This window comes from Copadichromis virginalis, linkage group LG11, assembly GCF_057382275.1.
Source record: "Copadichromis virginalis isolate Kocher_CV1m ecotype Utaka linkage group LG11, C_Virginalis_male_GT1.1, whole genome shotgun sequence".
Lineage (NCBI taxonomy): Eukaryota > Metazoa > Chordata > Actinopteri > Cichliformes > Cichlidae > Copadichromis > Copadichromis virginalis.
This window is the reverse complement of record NC_140628.1, coordinates 39519265-39538624: the sequence shown is the minus strand read 5'-3', so window position 1 is coordinate 39538624 and position 19360 is coordinate 39519265. Positions and strand designations below refer to the sequence as shown.

General features: G+C 46.0%; 1 protein-coding gene across 1 annotated transcript; it reads left to right on the top strand.

The window, feature by feature from the left end:
- The first annotated feature begins 3351 nt into the window (after window positions 1-3351).
- Window positions 3352-13918, top strand: LOC146699502 (sialic acid-binding Ig-like lectin 15). Its single transcript, XM_085472479.1, has 8 exons — window positions 3352-3397; window positions 3941-4312; window positions 8289-8684; window positions 8783-8878; window positions 11539-11631; window positions 12780-12860; window positions 13330-13369; window positions 13460-13918. The coding sequence occupies exons 1-7, from the start codon at window positions 3352-3354 to the stop codon at window positions 13362-13364; spliced, it is 1119 nt and encodes a 372-aa protein (XP_085328605.1). The 3' UTR covers window positions 13365-13369; window positions 13460-13918.
- Window positions 13919-19360: the final 5442 nt, after the last annotated feature.

The following is a 19360-nucleotide window of genomic DNA, read 5'->3' as shown; positions in this document are numbered from 1 at the left end:
AACAGCTGTGTGCAGATCAACAATGGATCACATATCGAGTGCAGAGAGAGTATGAGCGTGCAGCGTTTAAAGCGTGGAAGTACTGACCTTTGAGTTTGATTCCATAAAAAGTGACAAAAACATTAGTGTCCGCTGTGCGTGGGAAGAAAACTTCTTTTTACAGCGAAAAAACCCCTAAACTTCCAACAAGCACCGAGTAGCTACGACGTAATGGGAAACTCACAGAGAAACTCGCGGATTCTTCCACTGACCGCGGCACACCTGCACCAGGGTAAACCTCCGCCTACCCCACTCCTGCTTTACAGGTGAAAATAGAGCAACAGGACCGCTGAGTCTGTGACTTTATTTATTTTCTGCTGTGTTTTACTTGCATCTATTTGAGAGAGTGAGTGTAAACACAAAAAAACATTATTTTATGTGCTGGAATGTGCAGAAAATAGGTTTAAATGTTAAACTAATTTATTCAACTCAGAGAATGTTGCAGATAATTAAATGTTTGCTTGATGCATAAAGTTAAAAGATTAAAACTAATAAAACAAGTTTTAAAAAGAGACTTTTCCATTTGATTACATTTTGTATGATGGATTATGCAGAAAAAGTAGAATTGGGCTGAAAGATCTATCGCTTTATCACCTATTCAGGGTGTAAATCGTGTTTTTAAAAAGTAACTAAGTAACTAAGTAATTAATTACTTTTGAAAATAAGTAATCAGTAAAGTAATGGGATTACTTTTTTGGGGAAGTAATCGGTAATTAGTTACTGATTACTTTTTTCAAGTAACTTGACCAACACTGGTGTTATTCAGTTTAAACCAAATGTTTGCAGATGTGGGGCAGCATGGTGTGGGGCCACAGTGGGCCCATGCCTGGGCCACAGTGGGCCCAGGCCTGGGCCACAGTGGGGTAACAAATAATACCATAAAACAGACTCACAGCTGCAAAAGTCAAACTCTGCACAGGCAACTGTGCTACACATAAGTACCAGCTATGTTACAGCGGCTGAATGAAGAGAGCTGTCCAAGAGCAGCTTCATGAGGTCTGCACCAGCCTGATGCTCAGCTACGTTTCTTAATGACTGTTTTAAAGGCCTGTGCTGCAGGTTTGGGAGGCGCACACAAGCTTCAGTTCATGGTCGGCTTATCAGCGTTTTTGAAATGATGCCATGCTTTTATTTTCCAGTTGAATTAAAAGCGCCTCATATACAGTACGGCGACGTCCTTCTCTCAGCCTTATATCACATATGAGACGTAAAACATGTGCTGCTTTCACCTTCTTACTGTCTCCTGTGTGGTGTTTCCTTGTTATTACATCGTAGCAGACATGCAGGTGTGGGTGACCTGTGGGGCTGTGTGGGCGGGGCCACATGTGTCTGAAGCGGGTCTCCTCACAGAAACGCCATTGAAGGCTGTGAAGTAAACAAAGTTTGAGTATTTAGAAACCTTAAATATGTTTGATATTGTTCATTATTTAAATGTCAGAAATCAAACTGAAGCAGGTTTGAGTCAGAGACCCGAGCATCAGCACTGTCATGATCCTGGATCATTTCGACCCAGCGTTTTGTGTTTATTCTAATTTTGCTGTTAGTTCTCAGGGTTTGGTTCTTGTGTTTAGTGCTCAAGTGTTTTATCAGCCCTTCCTGTGTCTCCCTCTGTGCTCTGTTCATGTCCCCGAGTCATGTAGTAAAACAGTCTGTGTGTTTCCTGTTTTACTTTGTAGGTTGTGTCGTCTCGTTCCTGTGTGCCATGTCCTGATTACCTGGTGTGTGTATTTATGGTGTGTGTCTGCCTGTGCTCCTCGTCGCGTCGTCTGTGTTTCTCTGCATTAGTTGGTATCTCTCCGTGTTTCTCTGTTCCATCTCGTGTTTCAGGTTTATTCGTTTTTCCTAGTTTAGGTTCGTGTCTTCGTGCAGTCCTCGACACCCTCATTTCTCTGCAGTGTTGGTCAAGTTACTTGAAAAAAGTAATCAGTAACTAATTACTGATTACTTCCCCAAAAACGTAATCCCGTTGCTTTACTGATTACTTATTTTCAAAAGTAATTAATTACTTAGTTACTTAGTTACTTTTTAAAAACACGATGTACAACCTGAAGAGGTGATAAATAGATCTTTCAGCCCAATTCTACTTTTTCTGCATAATCCATCATACAAAATGTAATCAAATGGAAAAGTCTCTTTTTAAAACTTGTTTTATCAGTTTTAATCTTTTAACTTTATGCATCAAACAAAAATTTAATTATCTGCAACATTCTCTGACTGGAAGAAATTAGTTTAACATTTAAACCTATTTTCTGCACATTCCAGCACATAAAATAAAATATTTTGTGTGTTTACACTCAGTCTTTCAAATAGATGCAAGTAAAACACAGCAGAAAATAAATAAAGTCAAAGACTCAGCGGTCCTGTTGCTCTATTTTCACCTGTAAAGCAGGAGTGGGGCAGGCGGAGGTTTACACTGGTGCAGGTGTGCCGCAGTCAGTGGAAGAATCCGCGAGTTTCTCTGTGAGTTTCCCATTACGTCGTAGCTACTCGGTGCTTGTTGGAAGTTTAGGGGTTTTTTCGCTGTAAAAAGAAGTTTTCTTCCCACGCACAGCGGACACTAATGTTTTTGTCACTTTTTATGGAATCAAACTCAAAGTAAGGTCAGTACTTCCACGCTTTAAACGCTGCACGCTCATACTCTCTCTGCACTCGATATGTGATCCATTGTTGATCTGCACACAGCTGTTGTCACGAACGTCGCACTCGCTTACGTCACTGTCATGAGACATTCTCGCAAAAAAATCACGGTTTTAGTAACGCAGTAACGCAGCGTTCCTACGGGAAAGTAACGGTAATCTAATTACCGATTTTGCAATAGTAATCCCTTACTTTACTCGTTACTTGAAAAAAGTAATCGGATTACAGTAACGCATTACAAGTAACGCGTTAAACAGAGATGGGCAGTAACGCGTTACTTGTAATGCGTTACTGCCCATCTCTGTTTCTCTGTATATTTCACACGTTGTAAATAAAACGCTCACCTGCATCTAGCAGTTTCCTGCATCTTGGGTCCTCATTTAACTCCACCACACGACTGCTGCCCCAGCTGTGACAAGCACACTGTGAAAAGCAGCTTCGTCACAGAGACAGGCTTTGATGAAGACCACCAGACTCCAGCAAACGTCCTGATTGACAAACATGAAAACACAAAGAAAACAGGCAGTAAAATGTGTGAAACCCTGAGGTGGCCCTGGGCTCGCTCACATATTTATTCTTCTCTTTAACTAACAGGAAATGATCAATTTAGAAATGACACATTTGACACTTCCTGAATTTGTTGTTTGACGGCTTCATTTCTTTGTCAGTCTGAGGATGTGGCCGCAGCGTTTCTCCCTCATTCTGAGTGCGATCGTCTCAGGTAAGAACTTTGAATCTGGGTTCAAGCAGGATGGCACCAGAGAGGATCATAAGACTCACAGTAGAGATATCCTGACTTTAGATCTGGATTTTCCTTTAAGTCATTCATTCAGACACACAGGACATAAGAATTTAATGAGGAACGGCTTTGTATTTCCGTCACTGAAAGTCACGGCGGTCGGTGGTGAACACCACAGCACAGAGGTTAGACAGAGGCAGGAAAGTGCAAAGTTCACCACAGAGTGATGCAAGCAGAACCGCAGCACGCTCCACAACCAGCAGGAAAATCACTGAGACACTCCAGAGCTCTTTCAAACCAGGCCACAGATGGATAAACGTGTCCTCGTTGGACCAGGAGCGTCTCTGAAGGCCGAGGGGCTCCTGGTCCAGACGCAGCAGGCTGGAGGATGTTCTGCAGGTCTTATAGAACCTGCTGCTGGTGTCTCAGAGCATCTTCAGAGGTCTGCTAGAGTCCCAGTGTCGCTGGTTGGAGCTGTGCAGTGAGTTCAAACATGAAAATAACCATCCAGCTGTGTTCTGTCAGGTTCTGTCTCAGCTGGATGGAAGCTGACCGTCTCTCCAGGGGTCAGAGTCTCCAGAGGGGAAGATGCTGTCCTCGGCTGCTTCTTCACCCCCACACGGGATTATTCAGGAATGATCAAGGTCACATGGAAGTTCATAGCATCAAACACTCCTCCGTTCTTGGAGTGTCCAGTAAAAAATGATTCCATGCATGGAGCCAATCCCTGTGCATTTTCCGATTTAAAACATTCCCTGAAAGGAGACCCTCGATGGGGGGATGGGTCGCTCCTCATCAGGGATGTACAGCTGACTGATAACGGCACGTACTTCTGCAGAGTGGAGCTCGACGGGTGGAAGAAATTTAAGGAAGCAAAGACAGAGCTTTATGTTGGAGGTAAGGTCGAGTTCAGCTTTTACTGAAAGTTATCAAAGTTGTATGAGTCACTTTCTTCTGTGGTGCAAAGACTGTAATGAAAGATAGCCACACAGCGACCTTCTGACTCTGCCGAGGTTTGAGTCACACTGGACTGTAAATTATTCAGCGGTGACCTGTAGCCGTCCATCCTGCAGGCTTCTCTGTGCAGCTGAAGATCCAACATCCAGAGATACAAGTTGTTCTGAAGATTGTTGTCAAAGCTGCGTCTGAAGCCAGACTCTGACTCAGGCTACGTCCACACTAGATTTGAAAACGGCGTCCAAACTATCGTTTTCAGTCGTTTTCACAGAGTTGTGCGTCCACATTGAAACGGCCGTAAACGCTCACGTCGCAGTCCTGTGCATGCGTGAAACGCAAGAAGATTCGACCTGCCTCATTTCTCTCTGCTGTTTATTTGCTTTCCGGGTCTCTGAAACGTTGCAGCAAAATGTCGAGGAAAAGCAGCGAGTTTGTTAAATGGACTAACAATGAGGTGGAGTTGTTGCTGCGAGTAACACAAAAGTACAAAGTTGCAAAAGCGAGTGAGAATTAAAGAATTCGAAGAAAAGCTCTCTGGAGCACGTGCAGGCTGATATTAATCTTTAACAGGGCTGTCAAACAAAGCAACTGCTGTATAACGCCCTCCACTATCTTTGTTTAATTCAATTCAATTTTATTTATATAGCGCCAAATCACAACAAAAGTCGCCTCAAGGCGCTTCAAAGATACAGAGAAAAGCCCAACAATCATATGAGCCCCTATGAGCAGCACTTTGGCGACAGTGGGAAGGAAAAACTCCCTTTTAACAGGAAGAAACCTCCAGCAGAACCAGGCTCAGGGAGGGGCGGGGCCATCTGCTGTGGTTGGGGTGAGAGAAGGAAGACAGGATAAAGACATGCTGTGGAAGAGAGACAGAGGTTAATAACAGATATGATTCAATGCAGAGAGGTCTGTCAACACATAGTGAGTGAGAAAGGTGACTGGAAAGGAAACACCCAGTGCATCATGGGAATCCCCCGGCAGCCTACGTCTATTGCAGCATAACTAAGGGAGGATTCAGGGTCACCTGGTCCAGCCCTAACTATATGCTTTAGCAAAAAGGAAAGTTTGAAGCCTGATCTTGAAAGTAGAGATAGTGTCTGTCTCCTGAATCCAAACTGAAGCTGGTTCCACAGAAGAGGGGCCTGAAAACTGAAGGCTCTGCCTCCCATTCTACTTTTAAATACTCTAGGAACAACAAGTAGGCCTGCAGAGCGAGAGCGAAGTGCTCTAATAGGGTGATATGGTACTACAAGGTCATTAAGATAAGATGGGGCCTGATTATTTAAGACCTTGTATGTGAGGAGCAGGATTTTGAATTCTGGATTTAACAGGAAGCCAAAACAGGAGAAATCTGCTCTCTCTTTCTAGTCCCTGTCAGGACTCTTGCTGCAGCATTTTGGATTAAGATAAGATAAGATAAGATAAGATAACCTTTATTAGTCCCACACGTGGGAAATTTGTTTTGTCACAGCAGGAAGTGGACAGTGCAAAAGTTATGACGCAAAAATTAGAATACAATAAGAATAAATACAGTACACAGCTGTACAGAATAGAATAAAATAATATACTATATACAGTAGAATAAAATAGAATAAAAATATACAATAAGATAAAAATAGAATACGAATGCTATATACAACTGAGTAAAAATACAACGATGCCAGAAAAGATTATTGCACTTAGTGTTATTGCACATGTATGGATGTGTGTGTTTGTTCAGTTAAAGTCTTTGTTGTGGAGTCTGACAGCAGTGGGGAGGAAAGACCTGCGAAATCTCTCCGTCCCACACCGTGGGTGCCGCAGTCTCCCACTGAAGGAGCTGCTCAGTGCTGTCACAGTCTGCTGGATGGGGTGGGAGACGTTGTCCAACAGGGATGACAGCTTAGCCGCCGTTCTCCTGTCACTCACCACCTCCACTGGGTCCAGAGGGCATCCTAGAACAGAGCTGGCCCTTCGGATCACCCTGTTCAGTCTCTTCCTGTCCCCAGCAGAGATGCTGCCGCCCCAGCAGACCACACCATAAAAGATAGCAGAAGCCACCACAGAGTCATAGAAGGTCTTCAGGAGTGGGCCCTCCACTCCAAACGACCTGAGTCTCCGCAGCAGGTACAGCCTGCTCTGCCCTTTCCTGTAGAGGGCGTCTGAGTTATGAGTCCAGTCCAGTCTGTTGTTCAGATGAACACCAAGGTACCTGTAGCTGTCCACAGCCTCAATGTCCATACCCTGGATGTTCAGTGGTTGCAGTGGAGAATGCTTGTGCCTGCGGAAGTCTACCACCAGCTCCTTGGTTTTACTGGCGTTGATCTGGAGGTAGTTCAGCTGGCACCAGTCCACAAAGTCTTGGGTCAGACCTCTGTACTCCTTGTCGTCCCCATCAGTGATGAGGCCGACTATTGCAGAGTCATCAGAGAACTTCTGCAGGAAGCACTGGGTGGAATTGTGGGAGAAGTCTGCAGTGTAGATGGTGAAGAGGAACGGAGCCAGAACCGTTCCCTGTGGGGCCCCCGTACTGCAGACGACCCTGTCCGACACACAGCCCTGAGTCCTCACATACTGTGGTCGGTCGGTGAGGTAGTCCAGGATCCAGGTAGTGAGGTGATGGTCCACTCCAGAGTTCACCAGCTTGTCCTTCAGAACCGAGGGAAGAATAGTGTTGAAGGCACTGGAGAAATCAAAGAACATGATTCTCACAGTGCTTCCAGCGGTCTCCAGGTGAGCGAGGGAACGATGTAGGAGGTGAATGACGGCATCATCCGCTCCAATGCCAGGCTGGTAGGCAAACTGAAGTGGGTCCAGTGATGAGCTTATTAGGCGCCGAAGCTGAGCCAGGACCAACCGCTCCAGGGTCTTCATCAGGTGGGATGTCAGAGCCACCGGCCTGTAGCTGTTGAGGTCCTTGGGGCGTGAAGGCTTTTCAGTGAGTTTTTTGGACATCCTGATAATAATGAATTACAGTCGTCCAGCCTGGAAGTAATAAATGCATGAACTAGTTTTTCAGCGTCACTCTGAGACAGGATATTTCTAACTTTAGAGATGTTGCACAAATGGAAGAAAGCAGTCTTACATATTTGTTTAATATGTGCGTTGAAGGACATGTCCTGGTCAAAAATGACTCCAAGGTTCCTCACAGCGTTACTGGAGGCCAAGGTAATGCCATCCAGAGTAAGAATCTGGTTGGATATCATATTTCTAAGCTTTTCAGGGCCGAGTACAATAACCTCAGTTTGATCTGAATGAAGAAGCAGAAAGTTAGCGGCCATCCAGGTCTTTATGTCTTTAAGACATTCCTGCAGTTTAGCTAATTGGTGTGTGTTATCTGGCTTCATGGACAGATAGAGCTGGGTGTCATCAGCATAGCAGTGTAAATGTATGCTATGTCTTCTAATGATGCTGCCTAAGGGAAGCTTGTATAATGTAAACAGAATTGGTCCTAGCACTGAACCCTGTGGAACTCCATAATTAACCTCAGTGTGTGAAGAGGACTCTCCATTTACATGCACAAACTGGAGTCTATTAGATAGATATGATACAAACCACTGCAGCACAGTACCTGTAATACCTACAGCATGTTCTAATAATTGGCCACATGACTGCATCACATGGCTAACATGCGTCATCATTTTCAAGTCTCCGTTTTCGCTGTCCACACTGCTACGCGAAAGCATCGCTTTCAAAATGCTTCGTATTCCTTCGGGGAAAACGCGTCTCAGTGTGGACGGGAGGCCAAATGGAGAGAAAACGATGTTTCCAAACTAAAACGCATTCGTGTGGTCGTAGCCGCAGGCTCATGGCTGGAAGCCAATGAACAAACAGAGTGAATGGAGCAGAGAGCGTTTCATGCCAGGCTGGTTTAAGGTGTCACATGATGGAAAATCATTTTTAATCAGATCACTTTTCTGCTTCTTGTTCCCAGCTGAGCCTCACATCCTGAACCTCTCTGTGGTGGAGATGCCCTGTGGCTCAGACAGCGCCCCCCGGAGGCTGCAGTGTCAAGCTGAAGGTAACCCGCCGCCTAAGATTGCGTGGCTGTCAGCCTCCAGACGCATGTTAGAGAACAAGGGTGAGTCCTCACAGTCCAGCCCATACCATGTGACCAGCTGTGTGCCGTACCTGGAGGAGGAGGAGCTCACCTGCAGGGCGGAGGGTGCACTAAACCACACGGAGAAGACGTATCCAACCAGAGAGCCTCAGGATCAGAGTGAAGAGAGTGAAGAGAGTGAAGAGAGCGACTCTCTGAAGATCCCTCTGATCGTGTGTGCTGTCATCGCTCTCCTGATCCTGATCGCAGGAATCGTCTTTTACTGCCTGAGTGAGCTCCTGTTTCACTTTAGCACAGCTGCTGTGGTTCACATACTCCGGCTCATATTTCGGTTCTTTCCTCCTTTGTCACGTTTGTTCTGTCTGAAGGGCGCGATCATCCACAGCAGGTCTCACAGTCTGCAGCTCATGAAGAAGAATTTCAGGCATTTTATTCAGTGGCTGCGACGCCCGACTCCACTTCCTGTGAGTGTTTTTCATCCATCCTCTTCCACTTATCCTCGTCTTGATCGAGGGGCCGGAGCAGTCTGTCGCAGGTCTAACACAGGCTACATATTTACTAATTAAATTGTTTGACTCTTGATTTAATTTGATTCAATGTTTTTCATATATTTTTTTATTAGTATTCAATATTATTTTATTATTTATTTATTTTTATTTTTCAAAAACGTTTTGAGTCAGGTTTTGCTCACTTGCATTTTTATTTTGGAAATGTTTGATAGTTGTAGCTGGACGTCTGGAGCTCCTTTTAACTGCTCTGCACTGACTGACTGAAGTTCATTCATTGATTGGAACGAAACACAACTCATAAGCAGTGTTTGTATTATTAGAGAAGCAGCACAAATATTAAAATAAGTAAATGTTATTAAGTTATGACCATAACACCGCAGGCTGAAACCTTACATCACTTAGAAACATCATCAGCCAGTTTTTATGTCACGGCTGAGGCTGGGTGTTGTGGCGTGGACCCAAAATAAAGATCCTCTGGCGGCTTGGTGGGCGCCGGATGGATCTTGGAGGATGCCTGGCATGCTGGACAAGTCCCGACAACGCGTTGACCTCAGAATGAGCAGTATCTGGCAAAGCGTTGACCTCTGGCTGGGACGTGGCAAGGCCAGATGGCAGAATGGAAACCATAACCTGTTGAGCAGGTAGTGGCGTGGCAGCTGCAGGCGTTGAGCTGAGGGCAGCGTGGGTAGCTACAGAACGTTGAAGAGGTGGTGGGGCTGTAGATGACGACGTGAAGCCGCGGTTGAGCCAGCGGCATGGCGGGATGCTGGACGGCTCTCCAGAGCCCCAGCTCAGTTACTCCCAGGGGTCCGAGTTTACTGAGGCCTCCAGCTCAGCCTCTCCGAGGCCCCGGGCAGAGATTTTATCCCCGGAGGAGCCGGTTCATCCACACAAAAAACATCTTTAACATGATCGTCCCTGAAAGCATGATTTATCAGTCCGTGGTTAGTTTCTGTCTCTTGGGTGGCTCGTTCTGTCCCACCATTAGCATTACCAACTGTACACAAGTCTATAACTTAACTCACATAAGGAGTCAACAGAAATGGTCATGGCTGGCTCAACAACACGAGTTGTTATGCAGTTGTTAAGCCGTCTTGTCAGAAATTCCAGTCGTATGAATTGCAACAAGAGTTCTGGACTAACATTACATCTACTAACCCGGGACAGAGAGTACAAGCCTTTCACAGGTAGATTTGAGACTGTACTTTCAGATGCAGATCCTGGAGATGTAGCGACGCACTGAGTAGATTCTGAGCCTTCAACATTGGGAAACAGTCTGGAATCAGGATGTTCTGTCATGGCTGAGCAGCCGGGGTGTTGTGGCGTGGACCCAAAAGCAGACACGGGAGAGAAAACGAAGTATAACAGAAAAGCGAGCTGTTTATTAAGGCTGATATCAAACAGAAAACAAGGCAAGGCGAGCTGGGAAAAAACTAAATGAAACTCTAAACTGGGATAAACTAAGTCCTCACAGTCCAGCCCGTACCATGTGACCAGCTGTGTGCCGAACCTGGAGGAGGAGGAGCTCACCTGCAGGGCGGAGAGTGCACTAAACCACACGGAGAGGACGTATCCAACCAGAGAGCCTCAGGATCAGAGCGAAGAGAGTGAAGAGAGTGAAGAGAGCTCCCACATGAATGAGAACAGGTGCATGCGAAAACTGAAAATGAACATGAACCGAAGCACGAAAGTAATCCTGAGACGTAAAGTACATGATACCAGACAAACAGACAACCTGACACTGAGCAGAGTAAGAAAGAGGACTTAAATTCACAGAAGGGTAATGATGGAAGTGGAAACACCTGAGAAGCACAGCTGACAAACATGACGCCACAGGGGAAGTAAAACTAAACACACTGAACATGAGCGGCAGAGCCTCAAAATAAAAAAACTAAACAGGAAACATGGACATGGCAACACGAGCTCGACAACGTGGACACAGACATGAAACTCACGACAGACTGTGGAGACACGGAACAAGGAGGGACACACGGGAACAGATAAAGGAGACGAGCGCACAGGAATCACTAGATGTTAAACAAAGAGGACAAGACAGACGAACACAGAACAAAGGAAAAGACTCATAAACACAGAGATGAAACATAAGCTAACATTATCTCTGTATATAATAAACAATCAAAACACCAAAATAACTCAAAAAATGCTGGGACACAGACGCAGCCCCTGACAATGTATTAGAAAAATTATTCAGAAGTTTATAAAATCACAATCTCAAGGCCCAAATATTTAAAAAATTAACCGCCTGATGTCAAAACGCAGTAAAAGTCCAGTCAAATCGTGACTATATAAAATATCACAAACTTCAAACGAGTCACCGATTATTAAAGGTTTCATAGTTTTTTATCAGAACGCTCAAACAGAAATGCAAACTGGACGATGGATCGTCTGCGGAGGATGACTGAGGCCCAGTGTGAGATACAGAAGGATTATTTTGGACTATGAATTATGCAAAGCTGCTCTAGCACCTGTTTGTATTATTGGTACAATATTTTACCTTACAATATAAAACTCATTGAGCCATCTGTTGTTGTGACTTGGCGCTATATAAATAAACCTTCTGTCTTCTGTTCTGCTCTCTGTGTTTGTATCTGAAGTGGAAAATCATCGTCAGCGGGTCTCAGCCTGTCCAGCTGAACGAGAGCAGCAGATGGTTTACTCAGTGGTCACCGTGTACGAACCCGCCTCCTGTGAGTTCTGCCCGAGAAACAAAGCTGCCATTTTTGCACCTTTTCTTTTTTATGTTTATTATTCATTCTTTATTACATGATTATATTTGTTGTTTTGTCACATTAGTCTGAGGGAGCGTTTTACTAATATATTTACTTCAGTGAAAATATCAGTGACATACTAACGATGTTTCACTGACGTCGGGGCAGCATGAGTACGAGCATTTTTTTTTTGCTGATGCCCGTGATGCCCCCCCCACCACGATGCCGCCCCGGGCAACCGCCCGTGTCGCCCGTATCTAAAACCGCTACTGGCTCAGTGTGTTGAGCGGGCGACTACATACCATACAGCTGACAGCAGCCAGCCCAGGTCCCACTCTGGCCCACGCTTTCCTGTCCTTTATTCTCCGTGTCTATCAAATAAAGCTGAAAGAGGCCAAAACAACTATTTAAATGGATAATCTAATCTGCATATGATCAGAAATTTAAAGGACTCAACGTCTGTCTTAGTATGAGCGACTGAGCCCATAAACTCATCACAGTTGGTGAGGCAAAGGGTCATTTTCCTGTAGTCTGCTTTAGGAATTTAAGTCTTTTTCCAAATACATGTATCGCCCCCTGGTGGCAATTAGAAAGAATCCATGTTTCAGACACTTTTCATACTCGGGAGCTACGTCCATCTTTTATGCTGTCAGAGAGATCGACTGAAGGGCTTCACCAAAGCCCAGTATGGGATAAAGGAGGATTATTTTCCACTGTGAATCATGCAAAGCTGCCCTGGCAGTAATTAGCAGGTATCAGTGGCTATCCACACAGTTAATGCATGCAGCCTGACATCAAGTTAGCTACCCTAAGCTAACACTCCACCTTCTCGCCCAAACATGGTCACTTCTGTTTCCAAAAACCAGCACGGTTAAAGCCGAAAGACTGATGCTGACGATTAAAACCAGTCAGAAACCAGTGGGTGATGTCACAGTGGAAACATCCATCTTTTATATACAGTCTGTGGTTTTCCTCCAGAAAAGGTTAAAAACAAACACAGTTTGCTCAGTGTTTGCTCATTTTCTACTTTAGCTCAAACTTTCTGTAATTGCTGCTGTTTGTCTTCAACAACTCATAACTTTTATATTTACCTGATTTTTTTTCTGTTCTCGTCTCTGCACCTGAAGTGGAAAATCATCACCGGCAGGTCTCAGCAGGAAGAGAAGAGGAGCTTCAGGAGGTTTATTCAGAGGCCATTTCTATATCCTGTGAGTCCTGTGAGAACAGGAAGTTATTATCTCTGCTGACCTTATTTGTCATTGACAGAAGCAGCTTCATTCACACAAGCTGCTCCCAGACTTATTGTGACTCCTGCAGAGTTCAGCTTTTACTTTGAAACAATACTTCAAAGTACTGTTTCGAATTTTCACTTAGTGCAGCTATTTTCAGATAAATCAGCTTCCTGCATGCAAACTACACGACAACAGCAACCTGCCAGTGACCGAAGCAATCACAAGGAGGTTTTTGGTGAAAAAGCATAAATCTGTTTGCAACCGATTCTCACCCAGTGACAGCCGGCAATCTCCAGCAACCAGATGCCAACTGGTCTCTAGACGCGTCAGATGGTTTAACCGTGTGGTTCAGATGAAACACAACCCGTGGTCATTCTGGTGTGTGGACGCTGTGTCAAACAGACCTGAGATCAGACTTTAACGGCTGAACTGTTCTTTGTTTCAGGCGACTTGTACTCTCCAATGAACATCCACGACTGAGCGAGGTATTAAAAACATCTCTGATTAACTTATAAACATATACTATGAATAAACAAAGAGCATCAAGTGTGATTCAGATGTGTGTTTATTTTCAGGAACAGCAGAAAAAGTCAGACTTGCCAAACAACCTGAATTTTGAAAGTCACACCTCGACGTTCGTCCAGACTTGGAAACATCACGAAGCTGTTCTGTTGCTCAGCAACGTGGAGCTTTTAATTCAGACATTGTCTCCAGCCTCCGTCATTGTCGCTCACGCTTCACCTGGTCCAGCTCCACCGCTCAAACTACCCAACACTCGCACGCCGCTCCTGTTCTTGCTCCCCATCGCCTGCTTTCAGCTAACCTACTGTTACTCGCCTCGCAGCTGATGCCTCGCAGGTGAACCCTGTTAGATGTGGCAGATTCGTGTCTCCTCCCGGGATCGAGCGGGGGTCTTTCATTGTTAGACAAATGTGTAAAAACGTGAAACACTGAACATCAGGTTTCATGTTTTTTCGTTAATAAAGTTTTGTTCAAATAAGAATCACAAGAAGTTTGTTTTATTATTTTCCATCAGAGCTTTTAATGTTTGATGCTGAGTTTGTGCTCACCTCTTCGTTTCCTTTGTTTTTATTGTTCTTATTCTCACACACATCTTTATTATTCACACTATTTTCAATATCAACAGATCATCCTCGCGAGGTCACATGATCACAGCCTGCACTTCCGCTAATGTCCGCTAACAGCACAGGTGTGCCTGTGTGATGCTCACATGGCTGCAGGCTGATAACCATGTTAGAGCTGCTGATAACAAAGAGAAGATTAAAGTTGATATTACAGATCTGAGTCGTTCATTTTGTGTATTTTACTGTTTTTTCCTGCTTTAAATGTCCTTTAAAGCTCTGAACCAGGAGGCGTTTGTCTGCGTCCAACAAATGTCCAGCAGGGGGCGCCAGAGATCGATTTAAACACCGGGCTCAGAGCGCTCAGTGGAAACGGTCGGAGGTCTCTCTCACTTTGTTTTCCGTCATGCGTCTGAGCGTCAGTGTTAATAACAATAATGTGTTTGATCAGAGCTGCAGCAGCACTGAAACAGCACAAAGCCAAAGGCCCAGAGCAGGAAGTCCCACTGTGACTCCAACTCATCCCACAGAGGACCGACGACCCACACCACACAGACTTATGTGCCCAGCTTTGTGAACCCTTTTGGGTTTCACAGCATTTATTTTCAATTCATGTCACATTTGTGACTGTGGTTCATGTCAAAGCACATATTATCATTATCGTTACTATACAGTTTAGTTGGTATCACAGGTCATTTAGCTGGTTTTGTTTCAGGTTTGATCTTTTTACACATTTTACTGGTTTTATGTGAGCTTTTCATAATATTTTAACGAAGTCAAATGAAAACTCAGAGATGATTTATTTACAGCAGCGCAGGAATGAAACTGCAGGAAGTTCGTGTCACCTTATTTGTATGCGGAGGAAGGTTTGCTCTGCAGTTATGAGTCACGAGCACGTGCACACTCCCACAACACATAAGTACAGTACAACGCTGAGAGCAAGAACACTGAGGTTTGGTTTCAGGCAGCTAAGGTGAGGACAGGGGAGAGGGGGCAGGTCCTTTCCTCCAAACAGAGGTCAGAGGTCAGAGAGAGATCCAGTAAGGAAGCAGAGCGGGAGAAGCACACTGAGCGTTTGGTCAGGAGATAAAAAGTAGAGCCGTTACCACTTGACATAACTACAATCCAACAATCCAGTGACGCAGGAGAGAGGAGTTCGGTACTGCAGGGGTGACACGGATGCTGTGCTTTTATTTTGGTAGTTTGGTTTGTTTCAGCAGGTTAAACTAGCTTCAAGATAAAAAGCCAAAACCCTTTGTGGGTACAAGAGCGGATGTTGTGGTTCATGTGAGGCTGGGTTGGGGTTTGATTCCTCGGCACATGTGTGCTGTCGTCATGTGAAACCAACGCGCAGCATCGTCCGGTCAGTTTCTGCCCGGCTGGTTTTCAACCTGAACTCCACAAGATGCTGCAGCTTTGAGCTTCACTTCCTGCTGCTGCATGTGTGTGTGTGTGTGTGTGTGTGTGTGTGTGTGTGTGTGTGTGTGTGAGTGTGTGTGTGTGTGTGTGTGTGTGTGTGTGTGTGTGTGAGTGTGTGTGTGTGTGTGTGTGTGTGTGTGAGTGTGAGTGTGTGTGTGTGTGTGTGTGTGTGAGTGTGTGTGTGTGTGTGTGAGTGTGAGTGTGTGTGTGTGTGTGAGTGTGTGAGTGTGAGTGTGTGTGTGTGTGTGTGTGTGTGTGTGTGTGTGTGTGTGTGTACTTGTTTGGACATCTTTGTGCGGACAGAAAATTGGCGTGCCACTATACTGGAGGGGACAAAGTCCCCACGAGTCTGAAGCATGTTTGAGATTCAAAGTGTGGTTTTAGCTGCAGGGTCACAGTTCGGTTTATTTTCATGGTTAGGCATTATGTCAATCAAACGTCCTCAGTAAGACATGAAAACGAGTGTGTGTTTCAGTTCATGTTGGTATGTGTTTAACCACCTTGTGGCCACAGGATGTGGTTGAAAGTGTGAAGCAACAGTTGTTACGTCGCTATGGGAACATGAAAGGTGTTAAAAAACACTTTCGGAGTTGAAGAAAAGACGTTTTTGTCGTTTTTGCAGCTTGTTTGTCTCTTTGAATTTTCCAGCTCGTGCAGTGGCGCATGGCGGTGCAGACCGTGAACCACCGAAGGCCCAGGATGAAGGACGTGTTGTTGGCAGAGCCGGGTCGGGGCACACGGGCTGTTCTGGGCCTCGCTTTCCGTGCAGGCTGCTTTCAGCAACACCAGCTTACAAAAACCCACCGCTCACCTGCCCGCTGCCAGCAGGACAGCACACGTCAGTGTTAAAACCCACAAACACAGCACAAAACGTATGTGTTACTTAAGGTGAAGCTCCGACAGTCTCATCGCTTCTTTCTGTAATCGTTCAAATGGAGATTCATGAAAAGGCCGCACGCAGCTTCCATTCAAACAGGATCAGGTGTGACGCGCCCTAAATGGAAAATCAGCTGCATTTGGATGAAGATGGATTCTGCCTGTGCTGGTTTTGTGGAGCCACGTGTGGTCAGATAGTTACATGAAAAAGACTCCAACGCACAAACGCCGTCATGAAAGTGGCTCCAGTCTAACGAGCCAAACTGTTGTAAAACAAGCGCAGCCTCTACTGCCTCCAGGCTGGCTGCAGCTCAGGTGGTGGAGCAGGTCATCTACTAACCAGAAGGTTGATGGTTTGATCCCAGTCTGCTCCAGTCTGGTTGCCAAGAAGAAAAGCGCTATATAAGAATCAGTCCATTAACATTTAGTGTCGAACTCCAGGCCTCGATCGCCGGCATCCCACAGGTCAGCACACCTGAATCACATGATGAGTTCATTACTGGGCCTCTGAAGAACTTTAAGACATGCTGAGGAGGAAATTTAGCCTTTAAATCAGCTGTGATTTATTCAAGGACGCATCTAACACCTGCAGGACGCCGGCCCTCGAGACCGGGAGTTGGACACCCCTGAGCTACAGAGCACGAACAGTTCTGCCCTCCGGCTGTGTGACGCTGCGGCGTGACCGTACGTCGATCACTTGGACGTCTTAAAGCACAGGTGTCCAACTCCAGGCCTCGAGGGCCGGCGTCCTGCAGGTTTTAGACGTGTCCTCGATCCAACACAGCTGATTTAAAGGCTAAATGACCTCCTCAACATGTCCTGAAGCTCTCCAGATGCTGCTAATGAACTAACCATTTGATTCAGGTGTGTTGACCCAGGGTGGGATGTAAAACCTGCAGGACGCCGGCCCTCAAGGCCTGGAGTTGGACACCACTGTCTTAACGTCTCTGAGGACGCTGCTGGAGGCAGACGCAGCTCCATCACAGGGACTGCAGCTTGTGAAACTTCATGCTCGGTGCTGCAGTTGCTGCTCAGGCGTACCTCGGTCGAAGCAGCGCCTCCGTGAACATTACTGTGCTTCAGCCCTGCGCTCATGTTCACATGAGACAGGAAGTCGAAGCTGTCTGTGGTTATTGTGTCATTGTCTGTTCTATATCAGTCAGTGAGTCACTTAATGCTTACTTTGACCAGCGCGGCAAGAAGGATGACGTATTTTAGAGGTAAAAGTATCACGAAGACTCTTGAGACAGCGACGGGGGTTTATCCTTTTCTCAGCAACCCCCCACATAACCCCCACCGTGGGAGTAATCTCAGACAGCGCCTGAAGTCTTCACCTGTGAAAGGGCATTCTCATTTTCTGTTGCAGTGACGTGCGCTGAATTTACAGAAAGGGAAGCAGAGGAGCTGACGGCCCACCCACAGACACAGAGAAGCTTCCACTGCTCACCTACAGACCGCTGGACCAGACGGAAACACGCTGGCTCGCATCAGCAGCGCTTTTATATCGTAGCTTTGAAGCATCCACAGAATCGCCCCGTACCACGTATGATGTCACACACCTTATTAGGATTTACAAAAAGCAAACCTCATATGAGGCTCGGGAGAGGAAGTGAGCGTCAGCGGCCACGCCAACATCACGTCGGCAGCAAACACACATCCTCTAATCCTGCCGTGTTCAACATGTCCTCTGTGTGGGACTTTTCCCATCAGTATAATTCAATAGTCCTCACATAAAACTTTATATTACTGTCAGATTAGACTCAAGAAAGAGCTGCTGCGGACATGAAAGTGACAGAAACAACTGCAGCCTCGCAGCAGGCCGGACCACAGCAGCATCTTCAGTCTGCAGCTCAGCTGTGCTGATGTGCGTCTCCTTCTCCTTCAGGTTTACTGCTTCTGAGGCCGCTGTCTGAATTATGAATGATGCTCTGAGAGCATTTTAGTCGAAGACTCCTCCAGCTCCCGCCTTCTGAAACAGAGACGTCACCGTTTGATCACAAACAGAGTCCTTGAAACAAAACCAGCCTGAGACTAAACAGAAAGATAAAAACGGACTCGTTAGAGCCGGCGATAGAAAAGCATTCTCACGTCTGTCTGCGATGTTCTGCCGTCACACAGTAACGTTGTCGCATCAGCGGCTCGTGATGCTGCAGCTTGTCAAGTGTTCTCGTGGAGCCGGGTGGTGCTTCCCTGTGGTGGTCTGAGCATCTCTGTGACTCGCCTGGCTTCTCCGGGTGGCGTCCACAGCTACATGTGCAGTGTTGGGATTGAGAGTTAGTACTTCCAGTCTGAGCTGGATCCGAGTTCAAGTGTCTCGGGGCCTCCTCTATGATGAGTTGGTGACGCCTCTGTAGTGACGTGGACGCCGTACCGGCCTGTGGTGGTAAAAACAAAGCTGTCGACTCAGAGGTCGATCCACGCCCCCACCCTCACCTTTGACTGGGAGCTCTGGATGGTGACTGGAACAGGCACCACCTCTCAGCTCTGTGGTGCACAGAAGTTTAGCATTTATCACCTGCACAGGAACACGATCTGTACTCGTGAACGCGGCACAGAAACAAGCTGGCGAGCGTGATGTGCTTAATGATTGATTTTGTACTTCTAAAGCACAACAGCTCAACTGTAGCTCCTCCCATTTCTGGTCATGTACAGAGCTGATGTAGTGAACCTGAGCTGCATCCATCGCAGAAGCGCAGAAACCTCGTGTCCTTCTGTGTGTCCACGAAGATCGAGTTGAAATCAGAAAAATTCGTATTCGCAGCTCAGCCTGAGAGAGTGTGATTAATGAACTTCAGCTCGTTTTCTGTTACCTCAGGATGCAGGCGAGCATCACCGCCCTGTGTGTGTTCAGACGACTGACGTAGTTTACTCCTCTATATTTATCTCACTGTTGTCTCGTGAGCTGGTCTGCACGTCTGCACACTCTTTAAAACGAAGGTTTTAATCTCATGTTTCCTGCTTAAACGTGAAATATTCAAACAGAAAACAGAGAAAATGGTGCTGAGCTCTGAATGGAGGAGTGTGTGTGCGCGTGCGCGTGCATGTGTGCGTGAGTGTGAGTGTGTGTGCGTGCGCGTGCATGTGTGCGTGAGTGTGTGC

Excerpts from the sequence above, each read along its gene's own strand:
- LOC146699502 (XM_085472479.1), top strand. The coding sequence starts at position 3,352 with ATGTGGCCGCAGCGTTTCTCCCTCATTCTGAGTGCGATCGTCTCAG. Across the intron at positions 8,685-8,782 it reads AATCGTCTTTTACTGCCTGA|GGCGCGATCATCCACAGCAG; the intron begins GTGAGCTCCTGT and ends TTCTGTCTGAAG. Across the intron at positions 11,632-12,779 it reads CGTGTACGAACCCGCCTCCT|TGGAAAATCATCACCGGCAG; the intron begins GTGAGTTCTGCC and ends CTGCACCTGAAG.